This window comes from Cibotium barometz, chromosome 16 (assembly GCF_041138505.1).
Source record: "Cibotium barometz isolate CiBa-2024 chromosome 16, ASM4113850v1, whole genome shotgun sequence".
Classification (NCBI taxonomy): Eukaryota; Viridiplantae; Streptophyta; class Polypodiopsida; order Cyatheales; family Cibotiaceae; genus Cibotium; species Cibotium barometz.
The window spans coordinates 40125607-40137904 of NC_141061.1; the positions used below are offsets into that span (position 1 = coordinate 40125607).

Here is a 12298-nt window from a genome sequence, read left to right on the forward strand (position 1 = left end):
ACAACAAAAATGTGCCCAATCTCCTCTATGATCCTTCATACAATAGATAAGACCTGGGGACCATATTGTAAAATCAAGGCTCCCTAATCAGTAGTGTCAAAAAGGAAAGATCAATGATCGTACAGAAAAGTAACTACGAAGTCACTATGTAACTAGTCATTAGCACTCGGCTATAACAAACGTGAATTGCGATTGAAGTGACAACCCGACGAAATTTCTGCATGAACGGTTGTTAAAAAATCACAGATAAACTATCCAGAGTAAGTGAAGTTATCCCTGAATTTTAAAGTGTAAGAAGCATTCCCTATGTCAATCTTAACAACCATGATAAACATGACAAACATCCTATAGCCAAAATCTCCTCAGTGCCATGCTATTAAACATCCCTCTCGTCATTCCCTGGTATCCACCATGTAGCTTATAATCACAAGGATCCACACTATAAAATATGTGTCCCCCTCTCGTACTACACAGGGCACGAAATGTGTATCAGAAGATACCACATATCCCACATCGCATGCTCAAGCCTCTAAAAATCCTGACATGTGTCAAAAACGTGCTCTCCATATCTACGTTAATAACTCAGACACCACATTGAACTCATCTTCAAAATTATGTACCGTAAAGAGAAAATGAATAAGCGAATATTTATATATCTGTAATATATTGTGCCAATCATATGTCTTGAGGCCATATAATTGTACCTCTCCTTTCTTTTTGGTCTTTGTGAAGGTACCTTTCAATGCATGCATTATTGCTATTGGTGTACAAAAAGAGGTAATCATACTTTTCATCTTATTGTGCTCCTTCTTGGTTAATATCCATATTGCCTTTGGTAGGATCGTGTTACCACTCTCACTTACAATTAGCCATGCACTTTGAAGGCATCCAATGTTTTGTAAGTCATTCCTTGCATCCTTTGTATCTCTTTTACTAATTAAATGGTCCCAAATATTTATTGCCTCATTCTTGAAGATATTCTGCAGACAGTTGTCTTGGTGATTTCTGGTTTTTTGACTTCTTGAGGAGTTGTGAGATCGAGGGATTGCTGTGTTCCTTAAAAGCCTGAGGAGGTTCTGGTTTTGTCTTGTTTCCACGGTGATAATCTAGAGGAATAGCAACTTCAGTTGAGTTGATTCCTGGATACCTAGCTATGTGGTTTCGTTAGACAAGTATGAAACTTGATTTCAGAGGCAGATGTTTGAGGTGGCTATGTTTCCCTTGCTTTATTTCCAAGAGTGGAAATGTCTTAAGAGGGAAAGTATGTTATGTACCTAATGCTAATCCTTGAGATCAGTGGCCTAATTTGATAGGGTTAGGGGAGCCCTGGTATTAGGGAAAGCATGATGATATAAGAAGCTAAGTCTCATGGTTAATAATGCCAAGTATATTGGCTATTTATGACTGGACAATTATTTATAGCAGTAGTAGCCACTATATAAGTGATTTATGGGTTTATTATTATGTTGGTCTGTGATGAACTAGGATTACTGTTGGGAAGATGATTTGATTCGATGGATCACGGACGGTCATGACGAAGGCCTCAACAGGCAGGCGTTCGTGGTATACCAATGTTGACTGGCATGGTTTGTGGGATTGGAGCCTTAGCCTCGGCTTGGGGGTGATTCCAGATGGAATCTACGGTTGGGAGGTGAGCTAGCCTGCTTTCCTTCTATTTGGTACTAATCTAGCTGTTTGTGTTTAGGGGATCCCCCTCTATTTGGTACTAATCAGGCTGTTTGTGTTTCGGGAGATCCTGGTAGATCTTACACCCCTACTTGCCAGGAGGGGAGAGAGAGAGAGACAGCCCATGGCCTGGAACCCTTATTTCCGACTTCCCTTAGGACACATGTTGAGCTGACACCTCTTGGGGTTGGCTTTGCGGGGGGCCAGCTCAGACTCTAGGCACCTCTCTGAGTTATTGTTGATTCCCGGAGCCAACACGCAGGACAGCTGGGGCACCCTGAGAGGAGCATCCATTATGATCTGGGACATCGACTCTGCCATTGAACCAGAAGGGCTCCTGCCCCCGACATCTCATGGATGGCAATTGCAGGCATACTAGTGAGTTGCTGCCTTTGCAGCAGCCTTGAGGAGAGCCAGAGACATTGCCCGTGGGACTGCCCCAAGGCACAGCAGGTATGGCAGCGCATCCTCCGCCTATTCACCACTGATCTGAGCACTGCCTGCACCATCATATGGGGGGCTGTAGCTTGGTTGCAGAGGTGGGCAAGGCCCTACTTTATGAGGATGATGGTCGAGGCTTTGCTTTGGGTCTCACACACATCTCTTTCACGATTGTAGCAGCAACTCTGATACGGCCTTGGACTCCAGAGTCACACACTAGCTTGCAATGGGAGATCATCAGCAGCATAGCTGCTTGGCACATGTGGTGAGCCCAATGCAATGAGGCCATCGATGGCTTGATCCCCCTCCCTCCTCCCAAAGTGGAGCTCATCTGTTCCGTTTGGATTGATCTCATACACACCCTATGGTGCCTTTTTGAGCGCTTGACTGGTGATTCAAAGTGCATTCAGCAGCGGCGTGAAGCTTTCTTCCGTTCATGGACCCCTAACCCTTCCTAGCCAGGGAGAATGGTGGAGCTACTTGGCACTACAGGCCCCCAGTGTGGCTTTTCCCTCCGCCTCCAGTTGTAAAACTTCCCTCCGATAGACTGGCCAGCCAATGAGGGAGCCCTCCCTTCCTTATTTCATATGTATATTTAGACTGCGTTTTAGTAGGGTTGTATTCAGCCATATGGCTGGTTTTTCTTTATAACTAATGGAATGATCTTTATTTGGAAAAAAAATTGGTTGTAGGGCCTGAACAAGCACCCAAATGGTTTTGGATGGGGAAGGGTTGTAGGTCTTTTGTGATTAGCATTATTAGCGGGTGTACATGGAAGAGTAATATCGACCAAATTGGTACCTACAGCGTTGGGACTGAACGCAGTTCACAAAGACTACTTATATACTCACACTCTAGCCCATCCATTCACTAGTTATTTGCCTTACTATAGCTTTCTATTAGCATACAACCTCTTATCTCAGCAGTTATAGTTCAGCCATTGAAACTCCCTTTAGAGAAGCACACTGTTGTGGGGCTTAGACATCTATTGTCTCACATCAGTAATACAGTATTGTTCTCTATCTCTAGCATTGAGCAGTTTGAGCTTAATTTTTGCGTTGTGAAAGATCCTACTTCTTGCGGGTGTTTCCTACGTACATTCAAACCTTGTATTGTCTTACATTCTGTACGTTGACCATAATCCTGCTGTTACACATATTGAAGTGTTGTAGGACAGCTATAAATTTTTGGACATCCTCCACAGTGAGAAACGGATACTACATCTTGCAACTTCATCCAATGTCATGCTGCTAGATGTATGGGGCTTTGAAATAACGTCTTTAGTGTCATATTCTGCACAGTATTTTGCAGGTGATAGCCTTTGCATCTATGGGTGCAAACTGCTACTAACAACCATGCATGTAGTTCTTGGTACATAGATGAGCTTTTCATAAAAGGCACCAAAAATGTTGTTAGAAGCAAATTTTTAGGGACGTAAGTGCTATAGCCAGTGTGGATGGTGGGTGCAATGTTCAGCGACAGAGTAACCAGGCTAGTGCTGCCAGATGCTAATGAAAATTTTAAGTTTATCTGATTATCCATATTACATGCAGGATCTGGTCAGTCTAATCAAGGGGCTTCTCAGAGAGCTTTCAAGAAAGATCCCTTTCAGTTCATGTGGCAAACAGCATATAGTCAATGCTGGGGTGATTACTTCTCCCAGGAGTTCAGATTTGTGTATGATTCTCCTTTTTCAAAAGAAAGAAGCAGCGCAGGTGGCTTTTCAGGCAACAGTGAATACCTAGGCAAGAAGAAAGTGAAGACGGAGCCACCCACTATTGGGTCACCCTCAGATAGACAAACCCTTGGGTTATCTCCCTCCGGTTCTTTAACAATGGAAGAGTTAAAGAAAGCGTAAGGATCTGTTTTGCTTGCTTTTTCTGGGGACTCTATTGCACACTGTCTGGTTTGCAATCTGTGGCATTCCTCATGTTTTAAAAAATTGTGTCACTATGTCATGAGGGATATACATGAAAATAAATCCCACTTTATGATATCCAGATTTCGCTCATCGGCTTTGAAGTGGCACCCAGATCGACATGAAGATGCAGCCAAGGTCAGTTGTTAATCCTTTTGCATGTGGTCATTCAATCTTTTACACGTGGTCATTTCTGTAACTTGTTTAGATTCTTGAGTGCAACACCTTTCTGGCCTGCTCTGCAGAACAGTCCATGTATGCAGTTTATTTTGAAAAACTAGATTTTGTTATAAGGTGCCATCATGGTGATAAAAGATGGATAATGATGTGAAGCTACTAGTCTTTCCAATCTCTCTTTCTCTCTCTCTGTGTGGATCACATGTAATAGCTTGTTGGTCTGATAGACCCTTCGGTCTTTCGTAGACGTTAATAACATCTCTCTTTCTCGCTCTCTGTCTCCCTCTCTGGATCACAAGTAATAGCTTTTTGGTCTCATAGATCCTTAAGCTCAAAGTCTGCTATGGTTTCTCTTTGGGAATTTTCTAACAATTGAAGCCAGAGCAAAGCGTTATTCTCTAAAGTTAGGCTGAAAGCATCTATCCTAGTTCGAAGATCAGTTCATCCTTTCTGCAGTACAGACTTGTTTGAAAGCAGCTAGATAGCTGTACAGATCTCCCATTCTATCGGACTTCGAAATCAACTTGGCTATGAGAGAGGGTCTTATCCTAGGATGACCATACTCCATCTCTTCTCTTCATCCCCTGGTAGGTTAATTAATGCCGAGAAGGCATCGATGTTTCTTATTATTTCTTGGGTTATATGAGTTCTGAACCCAGTCTTCGTCATCTCTGCAAACTGGCTCAGGAGCTATCGCAGCATGTGCCTAGGTTCCATTCTCGGAGGTGTTGGGAATTGGGTGGAGGGGCCAGGTCTTGGTGGAGTTCACCCATCTTAGATATGTTCACGGCAACGTCCGCTTAACCCGAGGTTCCCACAAATTGGTCGACCCCAAAACTTTAAGGCGATGGAGGACCTTTGGTCTATCCTTTTGAGGTCACCCATCCTAGATATGTTCATGCCAATGCACGCTTAACTGGAGGTTTCCACAAATTGGTTGACTCCAAAACCTTAAGGCAATGGAGGACTTCTAGTCTATCCTTTTTTGGAAATCTCCTAGTATTATGCTTTGGCACCACTTTTCTCAACACACCCCTTGGTGCCAACTTGTCCACTTTTTCTTAGCTCAGAGGCTGAACATTTTTTTTGATCCATGTTTTCATGGCTCAAAGACTCAACTTGGCTACTCTTTTAGTGGCTTAGAGGTTACACTTCAACCCTTGGCTATGATACCATGTTGGAAATTGGGTGGGGGGGGGGGGGTGCAAGTCGTGGGAGGTCACCGGTCTTTCAACGGCCAACTGGGCACACCCTCACTTTAGCTAGATTTTACATGTGACGTTTTGTAGTTGTTTTTTGTTGCATAGGTCATATTTAGCACCCTCACTTTAGCTAGATTTTACATGTGACATTTTGTAGCTGTTTTTTGTCGCATAGGTCATATTTAGGATCCATGGACATTAATATATCATCATCAGCATCGTTCTCGCTTTATCTAGATTTTACATGTGACGTTTTGTAGCTGTTTTTTGTCGCATAGGTCATATTTAGCTTCCATGGACATTAATATATCATCATCATCATCATCTTCTTCTTCTTCTCTCTCTCTCTCTCTCTTCCGTCCATCCCCAAAAAGCCAAGAGGGGAACTGAGATCATTTTTTGGTTTTCTTTACGGAAAAAGCTGTTCGCTTTTTTCATACTTGATAGAAGTCTCTTTCTTGTGGAAAAAGAACTAAAATATATTTTTTTCCTGAGCTCAATGCTGTTCGTTTTCACATTTGGGCCTTTTGTTAGCTATTTCATTTCGTGGCGGAAGTATCTATTTGCAGGTCACAGCCGAGGCGAAATTCAAGGATTGTGGTGCAGCCTATAAATCTTTGCTGAACGCATTGGCCAAACTTTGATCGAGCTGATCAGGGGGGCTATGTGCTTGGCTGCCTTCATTCTACTAATGCTATAAGTTATTCCCACTGTGGGCTCGGAAAATGTATTTGTTTGGCACTCACGGGTGTCTCTACAAGTGGGATTATTCAGTAGATTCATGGTCATATCATTGGATAGGTTTACATCAACATTAAATAGTAAAATTATATTGCCTTTTAGGTCTTTGTTTTTATGTTACAGCCTCCATGTTTGGAAGGACCTGCAGAGACTCAATCCTTGAATTGTATGCATTCACATTAGACCGGCCCACCATTCTTTGTGAAAGAGCTAAAAAATTGCAAATAGATACAATGTTTGGGCCATTGAGTACATGTTTGGACGCAGTAGTATGTGGTCAGATTGAACTCATATTTTTGGGCAGTTTCACCAAACACTAATTTTGCTGGGCGTGTTGAGATATAATTTAAAGCTTTAAACATGTTGAAATTATGCATTGGAGTAGTTACAAGGTCGTTTAGTGAATAACTTTTTAAAGCTTGTAAATCCATGTGTTCCCTACCCCACCACACAGGAATATAAGGTGAGCGTCTTCACTCTCATTCCAAAAGGTTGTGCAACTATTGTAATGCCCATGAAGAGGCCGAGCAAAAGTGCTCACTATGGACTTCTCCCCTACTGAGCTTTTTCGGTACTAAGGAATGTTCTTAGCATTGACACTTTGAGGATCAAGTTCTACTTCGTGACCTTCGATACTAGTGGACAGCACCTCCTTGAGGTGGCAAGGCTGGAGATGCCACATCACTAGTGACCTTTATATTGGAAACGCCACATCCCTAGTGCTCTAAGGTTTTGACCTTAGTGTATTAATTAATGAGTTTGTGTAGCATATATCATCCCTAGTGCTCTAAGGTTTGACCTTAGTGTATTAATGAGTTTGTGTAGCATGTATCATCACAAGCAAACAAATTTAGAATCCTTGTGACGTGTCCTCCCTCGTCGAATCAAATCTTGTCACGTGTACTCTCTCAATTAACAAGGAGCTTGAACCTTAGGGATTGTTTCTTTTTCTTTTTGAAGCCTTTCAACCTTACAAAGTAGGCCGTGTTTGCTTTTTCCAAGCCAGTCCAATCCTTGGAAAGATTTTCATGTAGAGGATGTTCAACAAGGCCATGCATCTCGATGTTAGATCATTTGGATATTATATGGTTGAATCATAGTCCAATCTCATGCATTTACTTTTATGACACTCTTGATCTTAAATAGATGCTAGTCTATATCTAGCTTGATGTATCTCCTACAAGGAGCATTACTGTACATGTTTTTTATAATAATAGAAAGTTATTTTCCTTGTGTGTCGTGCTCTTCTCCAAGATTTAGACTTATAAGAATTTTTGTGTGGTTTAGTGTAGGGTAGGTTTATTTTTTCTTGTTCTTCTTACACTCGATGTGGCAATTTCGCTTGAATATAAAGAAGTGCAATCCCTCTCTCTCTCTCTCTCTCTCTCTCTCTCTCTCTCTCTCTCTCTCGTGCATGCATACACACTCAGTCTCATAGTGAGAGGAACAGAGTCCTTCGGCAGGATTTATGGCAACGATACACTCAAGAGACTTGGATTACACCCAGTCAGCCTCTACCGCCGAAGATGCTATACTACAGAGATCAGTTTATACGTATCTCAGCGGATGGATTCATACAGAGACCTGGATACATGGATGTGTACATGCCTCACAGTGCCCGAGTGGCGATTGGACAGCTCAGAGTGTCATCACACCAGCTTGAGATTGAGGTAGGTAGGGTAGCACGGATCCTCAGAGCAAAGAGGATATGCAGACTATGCCAGGAGGAGATTGAGAGTGAGGAACATTGTATATGCAAATGCAGAGCATATAGTGTGATTAGAGAGAGATACACTACCATCTTCAGTGGACATCCCTCACTCCAGATCATGGAGTCCGCAGACCAACGTAGATTTGGCTAGTTCTTGTTAGAGACAGCGCCACACGGAGAGATTGATACGGACTCATACCACAAGGAGAGGTGGGTGACACAGCTCACTGATTTCTTCCAGAGATCTACCCCAGTGCCTACCCTGACACAGGAGGGGGTTACACTTTAGCGCGTTGCGGATCTCCGAGCCAGACAGAGACCGAGAGCACCAGGCTACCAGACTCCTAGACTACATCAGAGGGAGATCACAGAGATATGGGCTTGACATCAGCACCATATCCAAGAGCGGATCTCCGAGCCAGACAGAGACCGAGAGCACCAGGCTACCAGACTCCTAGACTACATCAGAGGGAGATCACACAGATATGGGCTTGACATCAGCACCATATCCAAGAGCGGCTAGCTCACTTACACTCGTACCCGGAGATCATGCTCCGAGGTATTTTTGCCTCACCATCGCCTATGTATCACATATTGCACCCCCATTATGGTATTGGTTGGAGCTAGAGAGATCTGCATTGCATTCTTGTATACCCTACGCATATAGGTTGCATACTAAGCCTCTAGTAGTAGTGCTCCATCCATCACACCCCCGCCCCCCACTAGCTCAGTACTTTCATACTTTATTTCATATTCATTTTGTCCTTTTTTTAATGGACATCCAGAAGACATTGACAGTTGTACATTGATTTGTCTCATAGGTCGAGTTCGGCCTCTTGTAGACGCTAATACAGCTTTCTTTCTCTCTCTCACACATGTCGCGCATGCGTGCACGAGTACCAGGGGAAGGGGTTTACTCTCTCTCTCTCTCTCTCTCTCTCTCTCTCTCTCTCTCTCTCTCTCATGTAGCTCAGAGGTGCAAGAATGACTAGGCAAGGAGGGAGGGCAACATTGTTTTTGTTCCAATGGAATACTCCTCATCCCATGGGGCCACTAAGGCTGACTTTCGTACTATGTGAGCATGATAAGCCATTTAAATAATGCGACATATATGTAGTTTTATGAATATGAAATAGCATGGAATATGCTCAACCTTTTTATTAAGTGCTATTACAAAACCATTATAAGGCTCAATAAATACTATAGATCAAGGAAAATATTATGCAATCTATGCTCAAATATTTTATTAAGCGCTATTATAAAATCATAATTAGGCTCAATAAATACTATAAAGCGAGGAAAATACTATGCAATCTATGCTCAAATATTTTATTAAGCGCTATTACAAAACCATAATTAGGCTTAAGTAATCATTTTATTAGGTAATTAGTGTGCTTGGGCAGTGGTTTTGTTGGGCAATGTGCTTGGGTTGTGGTTTTGCTAGCAAAACAAGTGGTAGATCAAAGACTTTCTTTGCCTTTTTATCACCTCATTGGATGACTTTACTTACTAGGTGTTGGCATTGATGCTGAATCATCAAAGAAAAGCACAATCATATCGACGACTCATTAAGTTTACTTTTGTTTGAAACTATTCATTGTAGTGAATAGTGAATGAAATATAACTATATATGAAACACCCCAAGTAAGCGTCCACTTTGATGTGTGTGTCCAAGGCCAATTACTCATAATTGTATGCCCGAGAAGCATGCCTAAGCCGCTACAATCATGCACATCCAATCAACACATGAACACACAAAAAAAGGAACATAAAAAAAGAGTTCAACTAGCACTCACTGGCTCCAAACCATACACAACACTAAGCCACCTCGAGTTCGAGAGAAACATAATCCTTGCAAGCCCACACACACAAGGCATGTGTGTCCCATACCAGAACCCCCCAGTACTCATGACTATCACTGGCATAGAACGAGTAGTCAGCTAACCATAGGACAGGTCCCTTCAACACATGAACTCTATTACAAGAGCCACAAACCTAACTAGAAAGCTCAATGAAAAATTCACATTGACCAATATCTAAACACTAGCCTTATTATGTCCAGACATGGGACATAACGTTCTTCCCTTGCTAATGAGAGGAAAAATGGGAGATAAAATCAAGATATTAGCATCAGAGTGAAGCAACATTCTCCTAAGTGTTGTCTACATTTGTACAACCTCTCCATCTACTCAATTACTCAAGAACAATCCTATTCTTAAGGGTGTGATCGTTAAGATCCTAAACAACCATTGGCTCATGGGTAACATAGACATATACATCTTTGAGTCTCGTAAGTCTTTAGTCTCAGAAGCCAAGTTATCTCCTGCACCCAATACCTCTTTCAATCTACTAACATGAAAGACAAGTTGCACAAGTAGTCCATCTGGGAGGAGATACAACCGCATAAGAAACCTCATTAATCTTTTTCAAGATAATATAAGGTCCAACACATCTTGGAGACATCTTGGAGACAACTTATAGACTTCTCCAGTCCACATCACCTACATGAGAATCTTTTGGAACCCTCAAGTAAACCCATTAACCTTCTTCTAGGACTCTAGTTGGTCGTCACTTTTGGTTCACATAAAATTGTGCTCTATCTTGCACACTCTTTATGCCCTCTCTTGTAAACAGTGATGTGTCAGGGAGATCTGCCTCTATAGCTCGTTCGAAACACACCACCATGAGGAGGAAACTACCACCTAACACCACAACCCAGCACAAACACCAAATGAAGGCACCAATACTCTTAGTTGACATTCCCTGGTCTCCAATTGACATAGGTAGATACTTGAGCACTCTTCAAACCCTTCAAGATAGCCCAGTTGACTACTCCAAACATCTTCCCTGGTCAACTCTGACCTCCAATGGGTGTGTTCTTCCTTACAACCCTTCAGCTGACCTCAACTGACTACCAACTAACTGGAAATACTCTGAGCAGACATAGACAGATCAGATTCTGTCTGAAAAGTATGTCCGAATGTTGATGTTGACTCTAGTTAAATATACGTCCGCTTGACTCCCAAACTGTTCTCCAACGTCAGCACAGTACAAGACCTTGCTTTAGAGCTCCATAGCACTTGTCAACACTCCTTTGCTGACCTGAATTCACCTCAATCGATACACAATTGACAGAAAACTACCTTCGAAACCCTCCTCTTGTCCTCGAGGCTCACCAATCTTCCTCCAATATCAGTTGACCTTAAAGCCACAACCCCGGGTTCTTCCTGAACACTTGGTTGACCCTGTTGACCTTCTGCTGATAGGAGGCTTTGACTGAACTCGATTGAAAATCGACTTAGAAGCCTGCCCACAGAAGTGGTTGATTCATCTGACTCCACTGAAACAAAAACCTTCTCACGTATGTCCTTTGACACTCTCAGACCCTCAGGTTGCTCTAAACTTAAAGAGAGATTACACTTTGAGCTCTCTGCTTGACTATTACAAGTTCACACCTGACTGTCCTATTAAAATTGACCAAACTAACTTAGCTTATGCATGCTTCTTGTCCATTGTGTCCCCGCTGACACGTCTAGATACTTTGAACACTCAAACCAAACTAGGATCCATCATAATGGACACTCATCTGATAGCAGCTCACACATAGCTAATACTGAAACCATTCAGACCTCAAACCTATCTAACTGCTGATAAGCTGACAGTCCTCTGACTATCAAACCTAAGTAAAAAACTCTTCCTTTCAACTCAGACAAGTCAAACCAAGAAATCTACACCATTAGCTGACTATATTGATGCTCAACTGACATAGAACTGTCTCTGTACCTTCTCAGCAAATGCAGAGTGAGTCAACACTGACTCAGCAACAGTTTCCCAGTCATCAGACTGACACCCACTCAGAGGCTCTATCTTCATGAAATCAAGGAAAAAAATAACATTTTCATCACAACTAAAACATCAAATCAAAGGACTCTGCAATCACTCATCTCTGACACCAACCCAACTCTCTGTGCTTGAGATAGACAAAACTCAATAGTGTCTCAACAGCCCTGAGACCTGGGCACAAACATAAGAAGAAACAATAAATAAAACTTAAGGGTTCCCCTCAGATAGACCCCGGGGCGACACTTCACAACAAAACCTTCAGTAGCTACAGTTGAAGATAAATTGATCTGGGTCAAGTCTCTAACAGAGAAGCTGCATAGAGAATCTAGGGGACACACTACCTAGCCACTTCTCCGATGTTTAGCTCACCCTTTGCTGTTACATTCCCGTAACGCCGCTACGGGCATTACCACAAGAGGGGACGGCCTCTGGCTCACCACCCAGCCATAGAGGAAGAATGAGGATTGCCCCTCATCCCCCAGGCTATATAGTGTGTGGCCTGCCGTCCACACTAGCCTGGCCGCCCATGACTCCGCATGGGCGTCCTCTCCCACTGAACCCCGGACATGGCCATCCGGT

The 12298-nt window shown here is 42.7% G+C and overlaps 1 protein-coding gene across 3 annotated transcripts in view; it reads left to right on the forward strand.

Annotated features, from left to right (window-relative positions):
- Window positions 1–6495, forward strand: part of LOC147630643 (uncharacterized) — a 37981-nt gene extending 31486 nt beyond the window's left edge. For 2 of the 3 annotated variants that reach the window (XM_086810573.1, XM_086810575.1), the window contains exons 5-7: window positions 3681–3981; window positions 4129–4183; window positions 5994–6495. In XM_086810573.1, coding sequence (XP_086666699.1) covers window positions 3681–3981; window positions 4129–4183; window positions 5994–6068 — 431 coding nt within the window. In that variant the 3' untranslated portion in view covers window positions 6069–6495. Of the gene's footprint in view, window positions 1–3680; window positions 3982–4128; window positions 4184–5980 lie in introns of all 3 variants that reach the window. The other variant, XM_086810574.1, reaches the window with a different exon arrangement.
- The last annotated feature ends 5803 nt before the right edge of the window (window positions 6496–12298 follow it).